The following is a 24,675-nucleotide window of genomic DNA, read 5'->3' on the forward strand; positions in this document are numbered from 1 at the left end:
ACAGATTAGCCTTTATACAGTTCCTTAAATCAGATTTGATTAAAAACAAGATATAGCTCATAAATTGTTAAGATAACCAATAAGTTCCTACAGTTGGCTACCTTTTAAAATAAAGCAACCTCTGGAACTCAAACCCATGTAACATTTTTTTGTTCCTATCTAACACTAGACTAAAGGAGTCTTAGAAAAGTTAGCGAAGTCGCTCAGTCGCGTCCGACTCTTTGCGACCCCATGGACTGTAGCCTAAGAGGCTCCACCGTCTATGGGATTTTCCAGGCAAAAATACTGAGTGGGTTGCCATTTCCTTCTCCAGATCTTCCCAACCCAGGAACTGAACCTGGGTCTCCCACATTGTAGGCAGATGCTTTACTGTCTGCGCCACCAGAGAAGTTCTCCAGAAAAGTTAAGACAGTGTCAAATAAAATCAGTCAAACACAGCTGCTTTGAAGCCTGTAGTCTTCCATAAAAAAGTAATTTTTATGAAAAATTAAAAAGCACTTAAGTAAAAAGAGAACAAACTCTGCCTGGAACATTCTCCTTTTACTTCTCAATTCTCTTCTGAAAACTGTGTGGCCAACCCTATTTATTCTTTGGATCTTAGCCTGGATTTCACTCCTTCAGGCATTCCTTCTTCCAAGTCCAAATCAGGTACCATTCCCACCTACTCCAGCAGCACGCTATACTTCACTTCTCTATCACAGCATTCTTTCACGAAATACTGCAGTTGCCAATTTACTTGTCTACGAGCTTGGTGAGAGCAGAAGGCCATGTCTGTATTCACAGCTGTGTTCTTGGCATTTTGTAAATAATCTGAGACTAGGTCATAAATTTAGGAACTATACACACTAAGAACATCACCTGTCCATCATTCTGAATATATGCCTAACCTAAGAAAAGAATCTGAAAACCAGTCAAGCAAGCACAGATCATTTAAAGGTTAAAAAAAAGAGAAGTATAAAATTAGTAGTGTACATGATGAGATTTGGGAGTAAAAGTAGAGAAATGAAATTAGGGAAACCTTAGGGAGATCAGCAGGGGGGAAGGATGGGTCAGCAAAGAGAAGGATCAGTAGATGTAGATCAAATTACTTTTGGATCTTCCGGGAATATGTTGTCCACCAGGCGTTTGTAGCGAGGACGCAGAGCAGAACAGCAGCAACACACTCCTGTTGAAAAAGAATAAAATCACAAAGTACGGCAATTAATCATATTGTAAACTGATCTAAAAGTTCAAGTTCTGAGTATTTATAGATTACTGAAAACAAAGCGGAAAAGTTCCAACAGCCACAAACAGAAATGGGTGTGCAAATTCATTATTAAGTAAGAAATGAAAAAGTCAAATTTCTCCTCCCCTTCCCAAAGACACCAGGTCAAAATGAACACTGTAATGAATTATTCCAGAGTTTCGAACCAAACTGTTCTGGAGTGTGTGTGTGTACATGCATGCATGACTACCAAATTCACCCTATAAAGTATATATGTAATCGGTACCCTCCCCCCCTCACTTCCTTTCTGATCTCATCTTCTATTACTCTCTGCATCATCCCCTACTTACCTCCTTCCAAACCCCACTTTTCCTGCCAGGCCCAATCTACTCAGTTCCAGCTACAATGGTCTCAAAATAGTAGTTCGCTACACTAGGAAGTGTAGCTGGTGAAAACAGTTAACACCTCTATCTACATGATGAATTATATAAAGAAGCCACAACAGAGAGATAATCAACCTCAAGGGAAAGTCCAGGAATTTCAAAAACTGCTCAAAGACTGCTCTGTACATTTTCCGTTGCTGGCATCTAGGAAAAAGTCATGCATCTGGATGAGAAGACCTAGGTTCACACCAATTCTTTCATTTAAGGGGCCACGTGACCTTGAGAGAAAGCACATCATCTCACTGGAAAGAACTCTGTGAGGAGGAGGAGGAGGGATCCGTTTTCTTGTCCTACCAAGTACTAACTAATGGGGTGTTGGTCTTGAGCCACTATACAGCCATTCCCATGATTTATGAAACTGGACTACGCGTGTCTGTGGCTAAGCGTGCATGTGTATGTATTTAGAAACCAAATTACGGCATGAGAGAACACAAGCTAGAAGTTAAGGGAACTCAGACCTAAGCAGACTTCTACCACCTCATCGAGTAATGTTACTCAACAGGCAACTTCTCCGGATCTCACTTTGCTCATGAAGCATGCACAACTCATGCAGGCAGCAGTACCACGTCAAGTGAGTGCCCAACACAACAAAACATGTGAGACTGACTCCAGATTTGCAGCAGAATGGAGTCATGATGCTGATAAAACAGGACAGAATTAAGACATGTACAGCAATTTTGGTGATTATAAAGTAGTGCACATACATTACTTAACATTTCCAGCAAATTAGTGAGATATTGTTACCACTACCACTTTACAAGAAACTGCAGAAGAACCGACCAAGTAATTTACTCAGCCGCAATGGCTAGGTGAGAATCCAATGCCTAACTCCAGAACCTCATGCTCTTTCCATGAAACCACTGATACCAGTGGTCGAATCAATCAACACACAGATGTTTCACTTGCACATACTACTTCCCGAACACCGCATCAGATGCCGCAGACACAGGAAAGTATAAGAGTCCAGATCTCTCCCCTTGAGTTTATAAACTGTCATAAAAAATAGTGAATAATTCAACAGCATATATTTAGGCACCACATGCAGATAGTATAAAATGCTGTCTACTGTTCAGGATGTTTTCTACTTTAAAAGGAGAAAAAAATTTCAGAGTCCATTAGGGGATTTTTTTTTTTAGACTAACTCCAAAATATCTGAACTATTTTTAAAGTCCAAAAGCAAAACACAGGCCTGATTATTAGAAAGAAAAGCAAGGGTAAAAGCAAAGTAAGCGAAAGTCATATTCCTGTGTCAATTATACCTAATATAAAAATACTTCAGATGAATATTAATACACAGAAATAAATTAAAATCAAATATGTATCAAGTGATTAACTTACACAGGGCACTGAGCTGGGTATTGCAATGATGAAAGAAGCTTATAACTTGATAAGAAGATTAGTAGGAATACTTTGCTACACTAATGCAAGGCCAAATATAGAAAATTCAAATTGCTATTATGGCAAAGAGACGAATGGAACTGAAAAACAACTCCCCAAGCTTCAAGTTTCCTGTTAGAATGATAAATTATGTAATTTACAACAGACTAAGAATTCTTAATAAGGTATTAAGTCTCATTTACATCAATACTTTCTGATATTATACACTGTTTTTAGTTTTAAAAAAGCTTACAAAAAATGGGGGCTTCGGAATACACGTAATATCCAATTTTCACTTTGAAGAAGCATAGGGTCTATTAGAGGAGAAAGATGAGAAAAATGACAAAACGCCCAATAGGGGGTTAAAGGGCAGAGGCTCTGGAGTCAGACAGGTCTGAGGTGAACCCAACATCTTTTACTGTCCAGTTAGGCAGGCACATTATTTTCTCTTATCTTACCTATGTTTCCTCATCAGTGTAGTAGCACCTTCTTCATATTTATTGGGAACATGAAATAAAATTATATGTAAAGTTCTTATTAAGGGTGTAACATTTGGTAAGCATCCAACAGATTGGTAGTTATTATTACTAATGCTAAATAAAAGTAGAGGACAGAGGAACTTGGCAAGTTATAGCCCACGGGGTTGCAAGAGTCGGACAAGACTGCGTGACTAAACAAAAATAAGATAAGAACTACGATCAGGGTAACTGAGGTGCATGAGGGCCCTTGGGACAGTGTTTCCAACAGTGTGAAAACCTTTGCTGAGAATTAATCATCTAAACATCCAACAAATTCTCTATGTGGTTCACAACAAGCTTTCGATAACAAGACCCGAGTCCAAGTGGATGACTGCTTTTTTCTGAACATGATGTGTGCAGCACTGTACTAAGTACTTGGCAGCATTACTGACGTACTCCTGCAGCGACTCTCTGAGAGGGTTAGCAGCAACTTTGTTTGACAAAGGAGCAAAGGAGCTAAGGGAGGCTCATTTGTCCCATATCCCATATTGTAGAGCTGGTACATACAGAGGAGCAGAGATTCCAACCAGACATGATGACTTTGAAGGGTAACCACCACACTTAACTGCAGTCCATGGGGTCACAAAGAGTCAGACATGACTCAGCGACTAAACAACAACAACAAAACTCAAGGACTGGACACTTTCTAAACTCCTTTAAACACTTTAGCTCTCCACAAGCCATGCCCAACGGACGCGACTGCAGGACCGAGTCTGAGACGAGGAATCTGAGACGAGGAGTGCCCCGCCACGGAGGAAATACACGGTCACAGTGCGTTTCTCCACAAGTCCAAACAAAACACAACTTCCTGACCTCTTACTGTACATGAAAACCAACCAATCAAGAGAGAGCTGAAAGGAGGTTTAAAAGCTTCAATTTACTCAGGTTTCTAGAAAATGATAACACTGAAGGTAATATGAGGTGAAAGTGAGTGGTAATTGTAATCACAAAAGAAGAGAGAACTCTATGGGCTATTTTAAATAAGAGAATACTGTGTTACCAACATCACAAGAACAAGTGAAATGAAAGCACTGGACCTACTCAGGCACAGAAGCGTGGGGGTCTCCCCTGTCGAAGCCAGTTCATAAGGCTTTTCGAGTTCAGCTGCAGGTACCTGGACATAGTCCTTCATGTCGCAAGAGACGAGTTTCTAGTTGCTCTTCCAGCTCTTAGATCCTTTTACCTCCTGTTCAGGAAGTGCCTAGTTCACTTTACTTGTAATTAAATTAGCAGAGGGTACTAGTATACTGTAACATATCTACTTGTTGACATCAAACATAAAGCTATCAAGAACTTGATAATATCCGTATCAAATTCCACTAGCAAGGCCAAATAGCTTAAACAGATATGATTAAACTAGTGCATTGCTAGTTTACTAAAGATAGATTTTTATACAGTTTGAATAAGAAAATAAACCTATTTTCTATTTTTTTTCCTTAAAGCGTTTAATTCTTCCTCATCCTAGCTTCCCATCCCTTCCAACAAACTCCTCACTTCCTGACCTCTTCCCAACTTTCTCTTTTCCAAAGGAAAACGGGGGCTAAGCGTAGCATAGTGAGGTTCCGGCAACTGGCAAGTCTAGGCAATAACTTCCTTTAAATTTACTTCTAACACATAAAGGAGAAGGTAATTCACTATTCTCCTCCTGTAGCATACGGAATTCAGAACTTGACTTACAATATAGTAGGAGAAATACGAAATCTCAAGTGGTAACTGAACTATGGAAAAATTCAACTGGGGCATAGCTGGAAGGAAAAATTATGACCAAGAAGGGTGCCAAGCTGTGTATTATAGTGGTGTGCAGACAGGCTCTTGGGGCAATCTGTTCAATAATGCTCTCCGAGGCTTAGTCAGGAAACAGAAAAATCCTTCTGTCAATCTCTCAGGGTTAGCAGTACTAATAAAAAAACAAAAAACAAAAAACTGCCTGGAATGTAGAAGCCACTTTAAAAACACTACACACACACATTTATTTTAGTAAATTTTGCATACTCCTAAATTAACCATTTCTTCTTTAGAGATACCCAAGACATGGGAATTCACCAGTGTCGCCTGGTGTGAGATATACTGGCCTCTAGAATCCTCCTTCTCTGACGGTGAGGTGTTACAAATAATTTCTAACCCATTCTGAGCCAACAGGCATCCAGCAACTGCACAGAAAGCCTCGCAGCTGAGCTGACAGAGCATGGGCCAGGCGCATGAGCACTGTGGGGTGCTGGGAGAATTCAGCTTCATGGGCTGTCCACCACAATGCAGCTCTGTAAGTCTGGGGGTTTGGATATTTAAGATCCCTTTTAAAATAAGCTATACTTTCAGGGAGGGGGGTTCAGGATTGGGAATTCATGTACACCCGTGGCTGATTCATGTCAATGGTATGGCAAAACCAATACAGTATTGTAAAGCAAAATAAAGTAAAAATAAAAATTAAAAATAAATAAATAAAATAAAATAAGCTATACTTTCAACTAACTATATTACCCAATGATAATTTAGATCTTTAATGTCTCCATTACTAAATTACTAATAACTGAACAGTTAGTGTTTATTATTAAACATCACCATAGCACTGGATATCTGGGAGAAAGCTATCCTCTAAAACAAAAATAGTAAGTTACTATCACTGTCACTGAAGTTGAAGAACGCTTAGATCTTCTGATGGAAACCAACTGTATTAGGTTTGTCTCTCGATCTGTTAAAGGGAAAAAATCACAGTATCTATACCTTCTACACAGCAATCATATTATTTTGGTTTATAATTCTTATGTGTAATACATTAGGAATTTGCTGGTATATTTAGGGCTTACTAAATCTCATATTTTAAATGGGAATAGCTATGATTACTGGATTCTGGTCTTTATGGTATTTCTATCATTGCACCTAAAACAAATTATTGTACTTATTTATACACAAATTCGGAGAAGGCAATGGCAACCCACTCCAGTACTCTTGCCTGGAAAATCCATGGATGGAGGAGCCTGGTAGCCTGCAGTCCATGGGGTTGCTAAGAGTCTGACATGACTGAGCGACTTCACTTTGGCTTTTCACTTTCATGCCTTGGAGAAGGAAATGGCAACCCACTCCAGTATTCTTGCCTGGAGAATCCCAGGGACGGGGGAGCCTGGTGGGCTGTCGTCTATGGGGTCGCACAGAGTTGGACACGACTGAAGTGACTTAGCAGCATACACACATTTGTCTTTCCTACCTGAATGAGTCACATCAATACAAAGCCCATATATTTTGTTCATTGTTGCATGTCTGGAATATAACATTCACAAAAAATGCTCCTTCACTTAATGAATGTGGACCCAAGTTCACTGATAAAACAAATTTAGTATCTGCTGATATGTACTATACAAATCAAAATGATAAGAAAACTGTACACCACAAAATATTAAATAAACGCCCGAACCATATAATTTCTCCAATGAATAGCTGACAATAACTGAATCACTTTAAACAATTCATGTTTTATTTTTAGACCTGGCAGAAGCTATCAGTAATCAAGTTGAAAAGACAGAGCATGTTTTTCTATTAGAAGATTTTAAAAATTCATTACTTCAGGACCTCTAGCTCTGTGGTATCCAAAACCCTTGAAAAGACTCTGCATCACACATATTCTCTTCAAGGTTGAAATTAAAAGCTGTTCATTCAGCTAGTGTCAGAATAAGACACTTCATACCATTAAAAGACTTAGTAATATTATAGGCATACACACACATCCCTCCCAAGTAACTAACACTTAACATGTAAATTTACATATACCATTCACACACACACATACTACTTATAAAGCGTAATATGGGCGTTACTCCTGCACTTCAACTTGGGTACAAGGCACTGTGGTAAGAACTACAGAGGGTCGAAAGGTAACTAACTACTTGAAAAGACAAAGGTTTAAAAATTGAAATTTAGAGAGGCTCAAGAGGGAGGGGTCCTGTATATAATTATGACTGATTCACATTGCTGTATGGCAGAAACCAGCACAATATTGTAAAGTGATTTTCCTCCAATTAGAAAATAAATAAAAACTGAAATTGAAAACAAGATTTGGACAACATTGGAGGACAGGAGCTATCTAATGTCAAATGGACCACATGGCTCCAGGGCCACAGAAGTTGAGAGAAGAGAGAAAGCACTCCTAGCTCACGTGAAAGAAGGTTTTATGAAGGACATGGGAGCTGAGCTGAGGGCTCCCCCCGAAGAATGAGGACAACTATGAGGAAACTGGAGACAGTGGAGGACGATCACAGGCAGATGGAACAGTGCCAGTTTCACTATGGAGGACGGTGCACGGAAAAGCCCAAATGCGTGTTCTAATGACCCAGAGCTCAGAAAGGAAGGAACCTAGGAGGTGGCACAAAGGAAGCATCGAAAAGGTCTGCAGAATAATTAGACAGGAGTCAAAGAAAAATGGGAACAAAAGAGTCTTATCTCCAGGAAAGTGTTCCTTTTAAAAGGATTCTAATCCATTAGAGGAGTATTTTATTACATGACTCTTTCCGAAAGTAATTCTATACCATCTTTCTTCTCATTCTCAATTTCACTACTTGTTTTTTATTCCCAGGTACATAAACTTCATGGAAAAGAGGACAACAAAGGCATTAAACGGAATTAAAGCTCCAATTCTTTTTTAAAAGATGGTCTTTCCACTGCATTGCAATACTTGCCTCTGCAAAAGATACAACGTAGACAAAAGTCTGTATACATTACAAAACTATTCTGAAATACTGTCTGTAGGAAAAAAAAATAGCTTTTCTTCTTCTGAGTCAACTCGTGATCGATCAGTCTATACTTAACACATTTTTCCCCACTATCACAATTTTAAACAAACAAACAAAAAAAGGTATTGTTTACTTACAAATAGTCAATTTATAGATTTATACCTAGATTTTACTGTATTCTACCATACTTAACTGAAAAAAAATATTACTCAGCAGAGTTAACCTGAGCAATAAAATATGCAATAGGCATGGTTTTTAGAAAATGTAATTCTGTTAAGACCGCATTTGAAAACCTTTTGGAATCATCATACAGGGGGGAAAAAAAACTCCACAAAAATTAAGGTAAGGAAATATAATGCCCTATTCTTTTCATCTGACATTGGCTTAGTTGGCAAAGCGAATAAGAAAGGATCCACCGGACGACACAGAAACCAGAGCTGCAAACAGGAAAGCAAAGTACTGACACCTCTGTCTCCACCACCGTTAGGACACAACACACGCGTTCACGCCTGCTTCTAAGACCAGACTGCACGACTGGGCCCTGCGCCACAGGCCTTCTCTCAGTGCGCCCGGGGTGGTCCTGGATGGGAACACACAGCACCCCAGCGTCCTACTCTCCGGAGGTAAGAAATCAGATGAGGCAGAACCGAAACTGAAATAGTAGGTGATTTTCCTTTTAAGACAAAATACTGACTAAATGTCCTCTGTGATAATGTCAGTAGTACTGTTAAGAATTACAAAAGGAATCACATTTTCTCCATGTGTAATTAAAAAAAAAAAAAGCATGTGAGAACTTTCCTCTTGAATCCACACCATGTTCTTGACTAATTATGTTGATAATTACTCTGCACAATTAATATGTTTTGGGGGAAGAGAGAATTATGTAATGGTCAAAGATAAATTCTCTCTCCCTGGCTTTCAGTAGCTCAGAGTCTGACAGGACAAGATAATCATACGCAAAAAGAAGTGTAACTCGACGGGGTAACAGCCACGCCAGAGGAGACTGCTATTGGAGAACAGCAGTGTGAACCTTCCTGTAAAAAGTAATGACTAAACAGAGCCTTAAAAAGCAGCAGCAGGAATTCAGCAAAAAAAGGGAAGATCATTCCAGATGTGCAGAGCCACATGTCAAGAACAAGAGTTTTAATTTCCAAACAAATCATAAAGTTCTGCAGCATGACAGAAATGGCTAGACAAACTTGTAGGAAGCTGTGGAAATCAACACAAAGCAGAAGGTACAGAGGGAGAGGAGTCAAAAGTGACAGACAGGACAGTCTGAACAAGTGACTGGACGATGGTGTCCAAGAAGGGACAGAGGAAGGTAAATCTGGGGGTGGGGAGAGGGTATCAGAAAGAGAATAAACTTTATTCTGCACATGTTAAATCTGAGGTTACAAAACTAAAAGTGGGGCATCTTGTAGTAGGCAAATGATTTAGATTAGAAATAAAAATTTAAGAACCAAAAGCATATAAACAATAGCAAAAGCAGCTAGTTTAACTAGCTGAAGTCAACAAAGAAACACAGGATGGAATTAAGCGAACTCTGGGGAAAGCAAGCATTTAAGGAATGACTAGCAGCGGAGGAAGTGAAAGGGAAGACATTTAAAGAGACAGGAAGAAAACTATAAAAAGAATAGTGATAGAGAAAACAAAGGAGAGTTTTCCAAATTGCATGCCTTCTATAAAAGTACCAATTTACATAGATAAAAGAAATAAGAACTCAAAAAGACAGGAAACAAAAGAAATACTCTCAGAACAAGGAAAGAGCAGAAAAAGAAAATAAGAGCTTTTTTAAAAAACACATGAAAGTGAAAATTTTCATATTTTACAGTAATACAAATTAAAATTTCAAGATGTGTTAAATATTTTAACCAAAAATAACGCAGTGGCAGTTTCAGAATATCCAGAATGAAAAATACTATTCTACAGACTCTACACTTGATGTGGGAAAAAATAGATTAATCACATAGTTTATAATGATTATAGGTTCTTATTAAAAATAAAATGATGGATAATATGAAATATCCCTTAAAAGGACCTAGTAATACATTTCATTACTATCTTGGTTAGTTTTTAGTAAGATACAAGTCCTCTATCTGAAATACATAACTGGACTATGTTCTACAATATTTAGTAAACAATGAAGGATAAAAATAATTGATTAGAGTGAAATAACTGCAAAATCAAAGTTCTACTAAAGACTGGAAGGAAAAAAACTACTCCTGAAGAAAACCCCACACTTTGTTTGGCATGTGATACTGAAAACAGGATAAAAACAAGATTTCTTCTAAAAAATCAGTAATTGAGCACTGGTTTTATTCTAGTAATAGATATAATTTAACAGAAGTTTCACATCTAAGGAAGTCTTCCAAGACATTCAAAAAACACTGTAACTGTTTCATGTCTAGGCAACCAATCAAAAGAGGTTGATAAAGCCTCCACTGCATGTTAAGTGCCAGAAATACAGGATGTGTGTTTTCCAAAGAAAGACACAATTCAAAAATTCTAGTTGTGACACTGTATTTGTGCAAGTCTGTATCATTTTTATTTGCTGCTTTCATATTTAATATCCTTTGAAAGCAAATCCTTTCTATGTAATTCTCTGGATGCTCTTCATCACATATCAGTGGTCAGAAGTGGAGTGCAGTATGTCATCAGTCTCTAAGAGCTAAGTATCTTACTGTTAACCAAAAGGAATTTTGCCCTATTTCATGGATTCTGCAAAAAAAGTAATGCTGTTAGATTTGACTTAACTGTAGACAGATTGTAGTACAGTATGTTTGAAGGCTACTAAATGCAACTCATAATGCTTAACAAAATCTTCATTTTTTTAGTTTAAAAAAATGTTTAGCACAGAATGTATCCAGTAATAAATGTCAAAATATCAGGTATTACCCAAATATTTAAAGGACATCATGTAAAAAAGGACTGGTCTGTGATGCCCTCAGAGGACAGAGGTTGGACAGAAGTAGTCAAAATATTATAGAACTCCCTGAGCGCTTTCAGATAGGATTATCTGTCAGCTGCTGTCCAGATTCAAACTAGAGGTTAGATTAAGTAACCAAAAATTCCTTCTAATTCTAAAAGCACATGACATTCCAACTCTACTGCAAAACAAATGTTTATGAATACTAATATGTGAAAAGTACTACACAAGGTATTGTGAAAGGTACAGAAAAGACCAGCAATGTAAACTATTATTTAACAAGGACACATATGCTTTGATACTTCCCTTCTAAATTAACGTGCCATGCAGGTAACAAGAAAGTTGGTTCTTGGTAAACAAAACACCACAAACCAAAACCAGATGTATGTTTAAAGTCTGAACCTTGACTCACAGTAAAAAGCCTTTTATTTCTCCTCAGAAGCTGTCTGAATGTGACATTTCCAATTTGTGAAAGTTAAAAAAAAAAACAAAAATCTGACATTTCCAGATGCCTTTGAAAGGCTGTGCAGCTCATATAAAGCAAAATTAACACAGAAAGAGTAAGAGCATAAGATATTTCATTGTATGTCAGAAACATATTGAGAATATAATGGAAATAAACTTTTCCACATTAGGCAAATTATAAGGTAGTTCATTCAGAGCATACCTACAAAAACCCAAATCACTTATTTTGCAAAATATATATGACAAATTTAATAGTTTATTTTAGCTACACACACACATTTATTTAAAGGTTTAAAAAGTGAAGGCAGTTACTTTACCAAAATGAAGTAGATCTTTACCAAAGATCTCCCCAATTTACTTATACTTCACTGACAGGCTGGTCTTGGAGGTGAACCTGGATACAATCTCTACCTTTTCAGCCTTGTTTCCCAAATAAAAACTGTGACTATTCACAGTTCTTAAAATCAATCCCCAAACTTCTTCATTTTCACATACCATTCTATCTATATAGAATATCCTATCTTCACAAAAAGTAGTACAGATCAGATGCATTCAGTAGTAAGATAATAGACATTCCAATTACAAAAGGCTCCTGGACTTGAAATCCATCATAAATTCTAAAATAGTAGGTCCAACAATTTCAAACATAACTCATAACACTGAGATGGTCAAGAAAGTATGAGACAAAAGGCACCTTAAAAAGAAAGGAATCTTTGCAACAACCTGCTGAAGCAGGACAGAGTTGAAAGTAAAGCAGAATTCTGTACCTGGAAAACCAAGGTAGTGGCCTGACAAGACAGTGGGAGGGTTCAAAATAATGACGCTCAAGAATACTAATTTATGATAACAAAGTTGTCCATTTTCTAGTTAGGAATACTTGGAAGATTAGAGAAATTAAACAAAGCTAATTTTTTAAAGCAACGGACAAATGCTGCAGGTTGAACTGTGTCCCCAAAAAAGATGTGCTGAAGACCTAGCCTCAGTACCTGTGACGGTGGCCTTACTTGGAAACAGAGATTTTGCACATGGCATCAAATTAAAAGGAGCTCATCCTCGATTAGGGTGGGCTCTTAATCCAAAGACTGGTCCCTCACAAAGAGAAAGATACGGGAGACACAAGGAAGAAGGCCGCATGAAGACAGGAAAGACAAGTTCTGCTGCTACAGACCAAGACACTCTAAGGCTTGCCAGCAGCCACTAGTGCCGGAAGAGGCAAGCAAGGATCCTTCCCTAGAACTCTGTGGGTGGGGAGCGTGGCCCTGGCCACACCTTGATTTCAGACTTCTAGCAGCCTGAACTGTGACAATACTTTGCTGTCTTAAGCCATTCAGCTTATGGTATCTTGTTATTGCAGCTTAGAGAAACTAAAACAAGGAAGATTTCATAGAATGTGTAGATCAGTAAATTCTGTATCTGCTTAAATATTAGGTATGTACCATTCCTGAAATCAGTTCAAATGCTAAAATGACTTGAAGTCAGGCTCCGGAGAATTTAGTGGCAGTGGTGGTTTAGTCGCTAAGTTGGCCCAACTCTTGCGACCCCATGGACTGTAGCCTGCCAGGTTCCTCTGTCCATGGGATTTCCTACGCAAGAGTACAGGAGTGGGTTGCCATTTTCCTTCTCCAGGAGAATTTAGTAGCATACCAAATAACTGAAGCATGAAAAGAATTTCTGTTCATTTCTACCAATTTTCTTCCTGTGCTAGACATACTTTTCTTTAAGTAAATGAATGTCTGGTTTCAGTACAAGAAAAAGTGACTATGCCATCAGTTTACATCAAAGTTTAAAAAAATAAGCATGCTTTAAAACACAGAAATACTGTTAAGTAACAGAAATCATTTCACTTTCATGTCTCATATAGCTATTACAGATTGCACTGTATCCCCTGCACAACTCATATACTGAAGTCCTTTCAGGGCCTCAGAATGAGACCTTATTTAGAATAAGAGGTAATTCAGTCAGGACAAAGTCATTAGCGGGGGCCCTAATCCAACATACCTGGTATCCTTATAAAAGGGGAAACTTTAGACACGTGTGCATGCAGGGGGAGTTCCACATGCATGTGAAACTGGCAATCTATGAACACAAGCCAGGTAAAGAGGCCTGGAACACACCTTCCCTCACAGCCCTCAGAAGGAACCAACCTTCATTTCAGACTTCTGACCTCCAGAACTGTACGCCAATAAATTCTCTGTTCAAAGTCACTCAGTTTGTGGTATTTTATTACAGCAGTCCTGGTCAACTAATAGAACATCAAACACTAAATGCAAGTTCCCCAGGGCACAAATTCTGTTTGCAGGGATACAGTGCAAAACCCAGGAGAAAACCAGAAGACCTAACCAATCTATCTCAGGGATATCCTGTTCTTATTTACTTCCTATCTGTCAGTCTGATTCCTTCAGAACACATTCAACAAATATTTATATACTACATTCCAAATTTTATCTTCCTTAATGCTTATAACCGTATGAGGTAGGTATCAACATCTATAGGTTATAAATAGGAAATAAAGATGAAAGTAATTTGTCCGAGGTCACGCAACTAGAAGTGGTGGACCCCCTTAAGAGTCTGTGCTCTTAACAGCTTCTATACTATACTGTTTTCCTGAGATGGCTTTTTCTTTCATTTTTTAAATAATATGCACTGTTTAATATTAACTAGAGAAACACAGTCAAAATATTACGCAGCTACCCAAAGATGACACTTGTTACCACAGCTCTCCATGGGTATAAAAATCAAGTCAGACAGTAGAGAATGGAGAAGTGACACCCTGCCTGAGAACCTGTCATATTATAAAATGTCATATTCCCACATATGGGCTTTCCCTATGGCTCAGCTGGGACAGAATGTGCCTGCAATGTGGGAGACCTGGGTTCAAAAGATCCCCTGGAGAAGGGACCAGCTACCCACTCCAGTATTCTGGCCTGGAGAATTCCAAGAACTGTTTAGTCCATGGGGTTGCAAAGAGTTGGACATGACTGAGCGACTTTCACTTTCACTTTTCCCACTTTCAGAAATTATCTTCTTTTCCTATTATAGGTTATCCTGAGCTCTAAAACGTCCCTAAGGGTACAAGAACATCATGAAAGGAAGAATGAGAAACTTTTATTGGGCTATTAGACTGCCCCCACGAGAAGGTACTGGTGAGTTCCCAGCATACCAGAGAGTGAACAAGAGCTATATGGAGCTCAGCCACTGGAAAAAGGGAGACAGAACCTCATCATTTTACAAAATCACAGCCAAGAGACGACTGCTGTCTTAAAAGTTTTCTTTACCTACTGTGACAACAAAATACTCCCAAAATTACCATAGAAAATAACAAAAACATTTATATATAAACTTTCACAAAATTCCAGCAGCAAATCTATATGTAAAGCAAGTTCCAGTTTTGAAGCTACGGCCCATTTTTATTTTATAAAAATAAGGCGGGAATCCTTTGCTTTATTACAATGTGGGCATACAGAGGGAAAAGTCCAGTTAATTCTCCCCTCGACAGATTAAAGCACTCGTTTTGGGATTATGGCAATCTGATACTGGATGCTTTTAGACTTTTAAACTTAAAATATGGAGAAAGCGATGGCACCCCACTCCAGTACTCTTGCCTGCAAAATCCCATGGATGGAGGAGCCTGGTTGGCTGCAGTCCATGGGGTCGCGAAGAGTAGGACACGACTGACCGAATGCACTTTCACTTTTCACTTTCATGCATTGAAGGAAATGGCAACCCACTCCAGTGTTCTTGCCTGGAGAATCCCAGGGATGGGGGAGCCTGGTGGGCTGCCATCTATGGGGTCACCCAGAGTCAGACATGACTGAAGCGACTTCAGTTCAGTTCAGTTCAGTTCAGTCGCTCAGTCGTGTCTGACTCTGCGATCCCATGAACTGCAGCATGCCAGGCCTCCCTGTCCGTCACCAACTCCCGGAGTTCACTCAAACTCATGTTCATCGAGTCGGTGATGCCATCCAGCCATCTCATCCTCTGTCGTCCCTTTCTCCTCCTGCCCCCAATCCCTCCCAGCATCAGTCTTTTCCAGTGAGTCAACTCTTCGCATGAGGTGGCCAAAGTACTGGAGTTTCAGCTTTAGCATCATTCCTTCCAAAGAAATCCCAGGGCTGATCTCCTTCAGAATGGACTGGTTGGATCTCCTTGCAGTCCAAGGGACTCTTAAGAGTCTTTTCCAACACCATAGTTCAAAAGCATCAACTCTTTGGCACTCAGCTTTCTTCACAGTCCAACTCTCACATCCATACATGACTACTGATTCCTTAGCAGCAGCAAACTTAAAATATAAGTGTAAGCTCTAATTTCTGACCTATAATAAAGGGGTTAAAAAGAACTAGAATTTCAGAATCTTGCCACTCATATCTTTAATTTTAGCACTTCTCCTAATAGTGCAATTTATCGAATTATGAGTCCTACTGAATCAAAACCTGGGAGAAAGGAAAGATTGGGCATCCAGGAGTTGACATTTAGAATCACTGCTTGGATAATCTGTACCATTTTTGTTTCACATAAAAATCAAGTCTTACCATATATTTAATATAGGCAAATTTAATGCTATGCAAATTATATATCTTAAAAAAGCTTTTTAAAAAGTCAATTATTTCCATCAGTATACTTACTGTGACCTTAATAAGTATTTGTTATACTATTGTCCACAACGAAAACCTGGATATTAAACAAAAAAAGATAAAGGTTGGGCTTTCTGTAGATTTTTAGCTAAGCTCTTAATACACAAACACACACACACCACCAAATCCAATTTCCGCCTAAATAAGTTAAGGCACTGTAGTCCAGGAAAATAAACCCTCAAATCCTAAATCAAAAAGATATCCACTTGTCACCATTACAAATACAAAGAATCCACCATAGGCAATGACTAGGATCTTTCTCAGTGAACCACATTTGAGTTAACTAAAAATCTCTGAATATTTCAAAAGTAGGATATGAGTTATTTCAGGCAAAATCCAAAACAGCACTAAAATTCCTCAACTGCTTAAATATTAACATTTTTATTTCCTCATTAGTCAGAGAGTAACAGAAGTGCTAAACTGGCTGCATGCAGCGGGAGGGCGGGGTGCTGTTTGTAACTTCCTAAATTATTTTTAGAACAAATACATTCAATATACCAACAGCCTTGATTCTTCTTACAGAGTTCACAACACCCACAGTGTCTATGCCATATGCTGAAGATTTTCATTCCAATTGAGATGATTAATTTTTTTGATTAAACAGTAAAGGAAAAAACTGGAAGCACTCTAGTTATATACCTAAACAGAATATACTTTTCTCTATCTGAAGTTTGAAGACAGCAAAATGTAACAGGGCTTGCTGACAGGGCCAAGCCAACCATAAAGTTTATTTTCACAAAACTAAGCTACCAAGTTGAACCTTCAAGGTTCAGTGCTTGACACAGTCTCCCAAAACTGCCAAAGAAACCACAGAGATTCTAAACATTTTGTATATACTCCAGACGAGACTTTGGTAACCCAACATCAAAAGCCTAGACTTCTTATACTTTATTATACATGCAATGGTTACATGTTTTATGTTAATCAAAACTCTAAGAAGGCCATCTAATCTTTTCTAATAATTTAATGACTCATAAACCAAAATTTGTTGCTACCCAAGACTTCAATCCATTATCATATTTTCCTCGAGTTCAAAGGTAAGACTTGTAACAACGAGTCCATGGAAGAAATAAAAAACACAGCAACTTTCTGTGATATTCCGACACAAAGGGAGAATCTGGAAATCTGTACATACTTGGAGTATTCATTTTATTACTGCAACTACGAACAGAAACTATTCACTCTTGAAAATTAAAAGTGAAAGCCACTACAGTCCATGGCATTCTCCAGGCCAGAATACTAGAGTGGATAGCCTTTCCCTTTGACAGGGGATCTTCCCAACCCAGGGATCGAACCCAGGGATCGAACCCAGGTCTCCTGCATTGTAGGCGGATTCTTTACCAGCTGAGCTACTTGGGAAGCCCCTGAAAATTAAAAGGGGAACAACAGAAAATCATCCCACTTTTATGGAAATACTCAAATTCTTTATCAAGGTTGAATCCAATGCAATTTTAGATGGAAAAACATGAAGAACTGGTGGAATCAACTACCGTTTCAGCAAAAGTGCAGCAGCCAAACCACATCTAATCACAGTTGCCTCATGTTCTTGAAACCACTGGATACAAAGCTTTTACAACTGTTCAGCCCTTAACCAGTATGTTGCTGTATTCCCTATCAGGGTAGGCAACAAAAAGAGCAGCGGCATTTCTTTGTTGCTGAAGAGAGGACAGAGCCCGTTTACTGAGTAAACATGCAGAGAGCAGTGGGCAGGGCAGGGAACAAAGAGAAGCACCGTTTGCTGGGAGGAGGAGGCGGTGATCCACACTCAAGGAGCTGTCTGAGGCTCCCCGCTCCAGTCTCCAAACGCCCCCTCACTTCTTTTTTTTCTCTGAAATAAAGCAGTCCCTCAGCAAGTTTACATGAGCATTGTATCTGCCGCAAGCAAATTCAGTTCTTCCATAAATTCACATGACAGCAAGACTCGAAAAAGACAGAATGGGATGAGAAGCTACTAATATTCAAGATCTAGATGAAATTTTTAGGTTACACATGCGGGGCTTCCCTAATTTCTACTCTTAAACTGCACAATTTAGCTTGTCTGCCCAGGAAATACAGAACAGTTTACATACTCTCAGCCTAGCATAATTTGACAATTTCTTCCCCTAGCTAGGAAGCAGTAACAAGACAAGTGAATGGCTTAAGTACAGGATAGATAGTACATACCACAGTTAAGATGTATGATCATCTTTAAGGCCCAAAGCTTTAAAGTAAATTTTTTCCCCTAACATTCCATAAACTATCATTATCAAAGCATCAGATCAAACAGTAAGAGACTGTCTAGCTTCTTTTTCTTGCTACACTGAAATGCTTCCAATGCTTCTACAACCAGATGGACTGTCCTGAGTTTTACCCAGTTCTTGCATGCAAGCATTTGTTCAGTGGCATTTTGTTTTTACTCTTTACAACCTATCCTCTAGTAATTTCATCCACAGTTACTGCTACAAATGTACCCTGAAAGTCCTGTACGGCACCACACACCTATCATACCCTAAAAAGGACTCACCCTCCATCTCAATCCTCCCAAACCGCTTGTCCTCCAAAAAGTCCCCGTATCACACCGGAGCACTTCACCCCAACAACCAAGCCTGAAGTCTGGGCATCAATCCTGACTCCTCCCTCCACCCCCCACCCAACTAGTCCTATGAAGTGTACTTTCTCAACAACATTCAGATTTTACACTGCAATTCATCCTGCTGTGCGTGTGCTGCTGTGTCCTCCTCTTTGCGATGCCACGGACTACAGCCCGCCAGGCTCCTCTGTCGCTGGGATTCTCCCAAGAATACTGGAGTGGGTGGCCATTTCCTCCTCCCAGGGGATCTTCCTGATCCAGGGATAGAACCCTTGTATCCTGCATCTCCTGCGTTGGCAGGCAGATTCTTTACCACTGCACTGCTGGGTAAGCCTATGACCCAAGTTCAAAACCCACCACTCAGTCCGCTGTACTTTAATAACCTCTAATTGCTCTCCTTCCTACCTCACTCACATGTTCCCATAGCAACCTCTATTTCTCTTTTAGTAATTTGAGTCACTCTACAAATATACACTGAAGGTGTACCATGAGCTACCGACTATACCAAAAACTATATGTACAGTAGCAAAGAAAACCAGGATTCAGTGCCTGTAAAGCTCTCTGTCTGCTCAGCACTTGTCTTCCTCACCAGACTGAGCTTCATGAGGGCAGAGATGATGTCCAGGAAGATGCCCTCGTGTCTAGTGTGAGGCACTGCTATGCCCCTGGTGCCTACAGTAACCGACACACATTAGGTGTTGATAAGCAGGTGTTACTTAAAAGAAAATTACCAGTTATACAGATGGCCTCAAAGCGGTCACGTGCCCAGCCCCAATGACTTACTCCAACTGGCTGCTGGTTATTTCCAACTGTGTGACTCAACCCAAATTGTCTTCCCCAACCCACACTCCTCTGAAACGACTCAGGCCAAGGACGCCACCTGCCACTCACCTTCTTGAGGGCTCTCTCTCAACTCCAAGCACTCTTCTCAGGGGGCTTGCCATTTCTATCTTTGTGTCAGAGCTATTTACACAAGGTTCTATAAACTGGATCAACTTTTTACAGCTAGGGACTGCTTTATTCACCTCTATACTCCCCAAGCCTTGCACATGTAGGCACTACAATAATCTGCTGAATGAATCAATCCCTAAGAGAAATCCAACAGGAAAATAAGAAAAGCTGAAAGAGAGTATTTGTGACTCTAAGATTATACTAACAGTGCCTATGACTGAAGTGACTACAAGGAGAGATGAGACAGCTCCACTCCCAGAGCGCATGAGAGCAAAAGCAGGTCAGACATCATCACTAAATGCCTCTGTTTTTGCTTCTAGGTTCCTAAGCTTTTGATTCTAAAATATCTCACACTCTTGTTAGAGGGCATATTCTAATATCTAAGACCATAAATTACAAACTTTTAAAAAAGCAATATTATTTACCTCCTGAAACAGAGTGCAGAATTTCACCAACAAGACAAAAACAGAGCCAGCCCAGCTGAGGCAGGATCAGGTAGAGAGGCCACCTGCTGAGTCCCCTCCGAACCCCCTCCACACAACAGGCCCTCTTATGCTTCCATGGAAGACATTGGGGAAACTCGAGCTCTTCCGGTAGCTCAAACTTGCCCTGTGCCAGCCTCCAACACGGATCAAGAGCAACGCGTAATGCTCAGGAGCTAACACGGGAACCCTGTGCCGGGGATGGCACTGTAGTAAAGGTAATACAGACAGACCCACCTGGGGCAGACGCCCATGTTTCTTCCCCCTGACTCCTGGACCCGAACTCTTCCATTTCAAAAAGACGGTGCTCTAAGACAAACCTGTGGCAGCTTGCGAAAGGCACTCCCATCCTTGGAAGACCACGCCAAGAAGCAGGATGGAACCAAGGGAAAAGGCAGCAGGGAACAGATTATTTAAGTCTGTTTCTGTTCCAGGCTGTGAACTGAAAAGGAAACTGGGCCCCTGAAGTTCACGCAGTGCAGCCAGCTAAGAGAATGGGAAACACCCACAGGGACCCAGACCCCAAATTTCAGCTATTACACATGTGCCTGGGGCACCCTCCACTGCAGATGCTCTTTTGGAATCAGGTGCAATAAAGGCAACAATCCAAGCAGCGATTCTAATTCCAATCACAGAGTTATTAAGTCATTTCTACCTCTAAAGCACAATGACATAAGTTCAACTGCACCTAAATCTCCCTGAGAGGTATTATCCTGTCCCATTTAATGGATCAAATAGTTAATAAAAATACTTATAACTAAGTTCATAAGTCAACGTATGTCAGATGTCATCAACAGACCACTCCTCTAGACCTCCACGCTGGCACCTGCTGCAAAGTTTATAAGGCCCCAGGAACTGACTACGGCAAACCTGAACACCTTACATTTCCCTTTCAGTGCAACCACAGCACAGAGAACTTTGTAACGGCTATCTAAGGCAGCTGCTCAAAAAGCCAATTAAATAGCAGGGGTGTGAAGAACACTTAGAATCAGCCAGCAAACTAGTGCAGCAAAAATACCCCGGAGCTCAGGTAATGAAAACAAAAAGATACAGCTGAATAACTCACCAAGAATAAAACCCAAAATAATAGCATTGGGGAGAACGAAAGTCCTCCTGAAGACTACAGAGCAAAAGGCTTAATGCCTATTTTTAGAACAGAGCAAACTCTTCATGGAGAGGTACAAAGAAAAAAAAACCTGAGTAGTGATTCCTTCTTTAATAAAATTAGAATCATGCTGCCTAATAATATGCAGAAGGGAGACTATGACAGCCTACATGAAAAGAGGAGTATTACTACTGATAGTAGCTCCTGCTGAATTTCGAGAATATGTGAGAACAGGCTCATTTCAAGAGTGGAGCGAACCTGGCAGATAGAAATGACGAAAGAATTTTGACAGGTCTGACATGTTAATCATAGGAGGGATTGCCAACATTCATTCTGTGATGATACTTCCGCAGAACTGTGCTCATTCTACAACACACAATCATTCGGGGAAAAACCCTACAAATTGCTGATAAACTGAAGTCACACAAAGTGGTTCATCTCAACCTTTCAGGTTTTCACAACTGAAAACAACACCTAAAAGATCAGAAATTTTTCCTTCCTTTCAAAATAAAACAGCATGATAAACATTTGCTATCACCTAACATATCAATAACCTCAGATATGCAGATGACACCACCCTTATGGCAGAAAGTGAAGAGGAACTAAAAAGCCTCTTGATGAAAGTGAAAGTGGAGAGTGAAAAAGTTGGCTTAAAGCTCAACATTCAGAAAACGAAGATCATGGCATCCAGTCCCATCACTTCATGGGAAATAGATGGGGAAATAGTGCAAACAGTGGCTGACTTTATTTTGGGGGGCTCCAAAATCACTGCAGATGGTGACTGCAGCCATGAAATTAAAAGACGTTTACTCCTTGGAAGAAAAGTTATGACCAACCTAGACAGCATATTCAAAAGCAGAGACATTACTTTGCCGACTAAGGTCCGTCTAGTCAAGGCTATGGTTTTTCCTGTGGTCATGTATGGATGTGAGAGTTGGACTGTGAAGAAGGCTGAGCACCGAAGAATTGATGCTTTTGAACTGTGGTGTTGGAGAAGACTCTTGAGAGTCTCTTGGACTGCAAGGAGATCCAACCAGTCCATTCTGAAGGAGATCAGCCCTGGGATTTCTTTGGAAGGAATGATGCTAAAGCTGAAACTCCAGTACTTTGGCCACCTCATGCGAAGAATTGACTCACTGGAAAAGACTCTGATGCTGGGAGGGATTGGGGGCAGGAGGAGAAGGGGACGACCAAGGATGAGATGGCTGGATGGCATCACTGACTCGATTGATGTGAGTCTGAGTGAACTCCGGGAGTTGGTGATGGACAGGGAGGCCTGGCGTGCTGCGATTCATGGGGTCGCAAAGAGTCGGACACAACTGAGCGACTGAACTGAACTGAACAGCAAGAGCAATCAGACAGTGAAGTGAGGTGAAGTCGCTCAGTCATGTCCGACTCTTTGCGACCCCATGGATGGTAGCCTACCAGGCTCCTCCCTCCATGGGATTCTCCAAGCAAGAGTACTGGAGTGGGTTGCCATTTCCTTCTCCAGGGGGTCTTCCCAACCCAGGGATCAAACCCAGGTCTCCCTCATTCCAGGCAGATGCTTTAACCTCTGCATTTCCCTAAGCCATAAATGTACATACACACACAATGAACACTATCTCATCAGTTACCCAAATTCTTTTCTATGGGCTAAAGGAAGAACCAGTTCATGGCAATATTTTGTTTCATTTAGCTTTTGTAAAAAATTATGAAAAATTTGAAAAAATTATGCTAAAGTTATAAAAATCTTAAGCATTCTTTTTTCTGGTTGTGGACCATATGACAACTGTGGAAAATCTGGAAAACATAAATTACACAAAATAAAAACAATTTATAAACCCAGTGCTTCTACAAGTACCATTTTTAATGGCTGTATGGTATTTTTTTTGCAAGGATGTTCTATATTCAATTTGCACCCCTTCCCCATGATTGAATATTAGAGTTTCTGGGTTTTCACTATTTTACCAATATTACTGTGACATCTCAGCGCAGAAAGCCTGGCGCAGTTTACGTTTTTCATCATTTCTTATAGATTCCCAACAGTGAAATCACTGGGTCAATGAGTAAACGCATTATCAGAGCACCTGATAAAATACTGACATATTACTTTTCAAGAGTTGTACCAATTTACAGTTCTGCCTTTTCTACTGCACCTCACCACCACCTTCGCCTATTATTGCTAAAGAAGTGATTAAACTTGTATCTTTGGTAATTCGAGAAACTCCAAATGATTTCAGTTTTTAATTAACATTTCTTTATTAGTGAAAATGAATCATCTTTCCCCAAGCCTTGATCAATCATTTCTACTCAGACGTTGACAAGCATAGGTGTGTGCTTTAACCATGGAAGGCTGATGGTATTTTGCTCTCTGATTTGTGGAAATACTGCAAATACTAATCTCTTATAATCGATATTAACTTTGAATCCTTCTTCAAATCTTTAGCCAGACTTTTATAATACTTCTATCCTATACCTCTCCACCCCCCATAAAGACAGTATGAACTTATGTAGTTGTCAACACCCACCCAGTATTCAGATCATTCCATACCAAAGTTAGGCTATACAGTAGGCAAAAGGTGCTTTCTCCTAAGAATTAGTGCCTTCATCTGACTCAGGGACAAAGGACCTCTGCTTCCCAAAAGACACAGTATTCTTTTCTTTCAGAGAAGCACGTGTGGCCGGCAGAGAGGACAGAGACTATACTGAAAATCACATCCTGAAAAATCACAACCAGAGAGATGGCAGCAGCTATTTTTCTGTAAAGTTGTCCCCTCCAAACCACCCCAAGTGGAAGTCTAGGCAGATCGAGTCTCCCCAAGAAGTTGGGCTTCTTCCTCCTACCTGCCCCCTACGCTGATGGGATGGCTTTGGTAGGGGCTCAGAAGTGGACCAGACTCCTGAGATGGAACCGTGAGGGATGGGGCAGAGGGAATCTGCTCACTCTGGCTCCCCAGAGAAGTGTGACACACCAATCTCACTTCAGGGTCAGGAAAGAGCCTGCCCTGACCCAAGAGGTCACAGCTGCCTGGATCGGGCCTGTAGGCCGCCTGGGCCTGCAGCCTGAAGTCACCTCTAGGGAGCAGACTGCAGGGCCCTGGATGGGAAAGCAGGCCAGGCTGTGGGCACACCGTGGTCAGTAACATTCAGTATTTAGACCGGTGGTTCTCAACTTGGGGACAGTGCCCCCCTAGGGGACACGTGCCAGCGTGTGAGGACATTTCTGGCTGTCACACTTTAGGACAGCGAGGACTACAACTAGCTTCTGGTGGGGAGAGGCCAGAGACACTGCTACACAAAG

General features: G+C 40.2%; 1 protein-coding gene across 2 annotated transcripts in view; it reads right to left on the reverse strand.

Annotated features, from left to right (window-relative positions):
- Window positions 1-24,675, reverse strand: part of EFR3A (EFR3 homolog A) — an 82,392-nt gene that overhangs the window by 52,639 nt on the left and 5,078 nt on the right. The window contains exon 2 of one of the 2 annotated variants that reach the window (XM_069600948.1): window positions 1,089-1,165. In XM_069600948.1, the coding sequence (XP_069457049.1) occupies window positions 1,089-1,165 (77 nt within the window). Of the gene's footprint in view, window positions 1-1,018; window positions 1,166-24,675 lie in introns of both variants that reach the window. The other variant, XM_069600949.1, reaches the window with a different exon arrangement.

This window comes from Ovis canadensis, chromosome 9, assembly GCF_042477335.2.
Source record: "Ovis canadensis isolate MfBH-ARS-UI-01 breed Bighorn chromosome 9, ARS-UI_OviCan_v2, whole genome shotgun sequence".
Taxonomy (NCBI): Eukaryota; Metazoa; Chordata; class Mammalia; order Artiodactyla; family Bovidae; genus Ovis; species Ovis canadensis.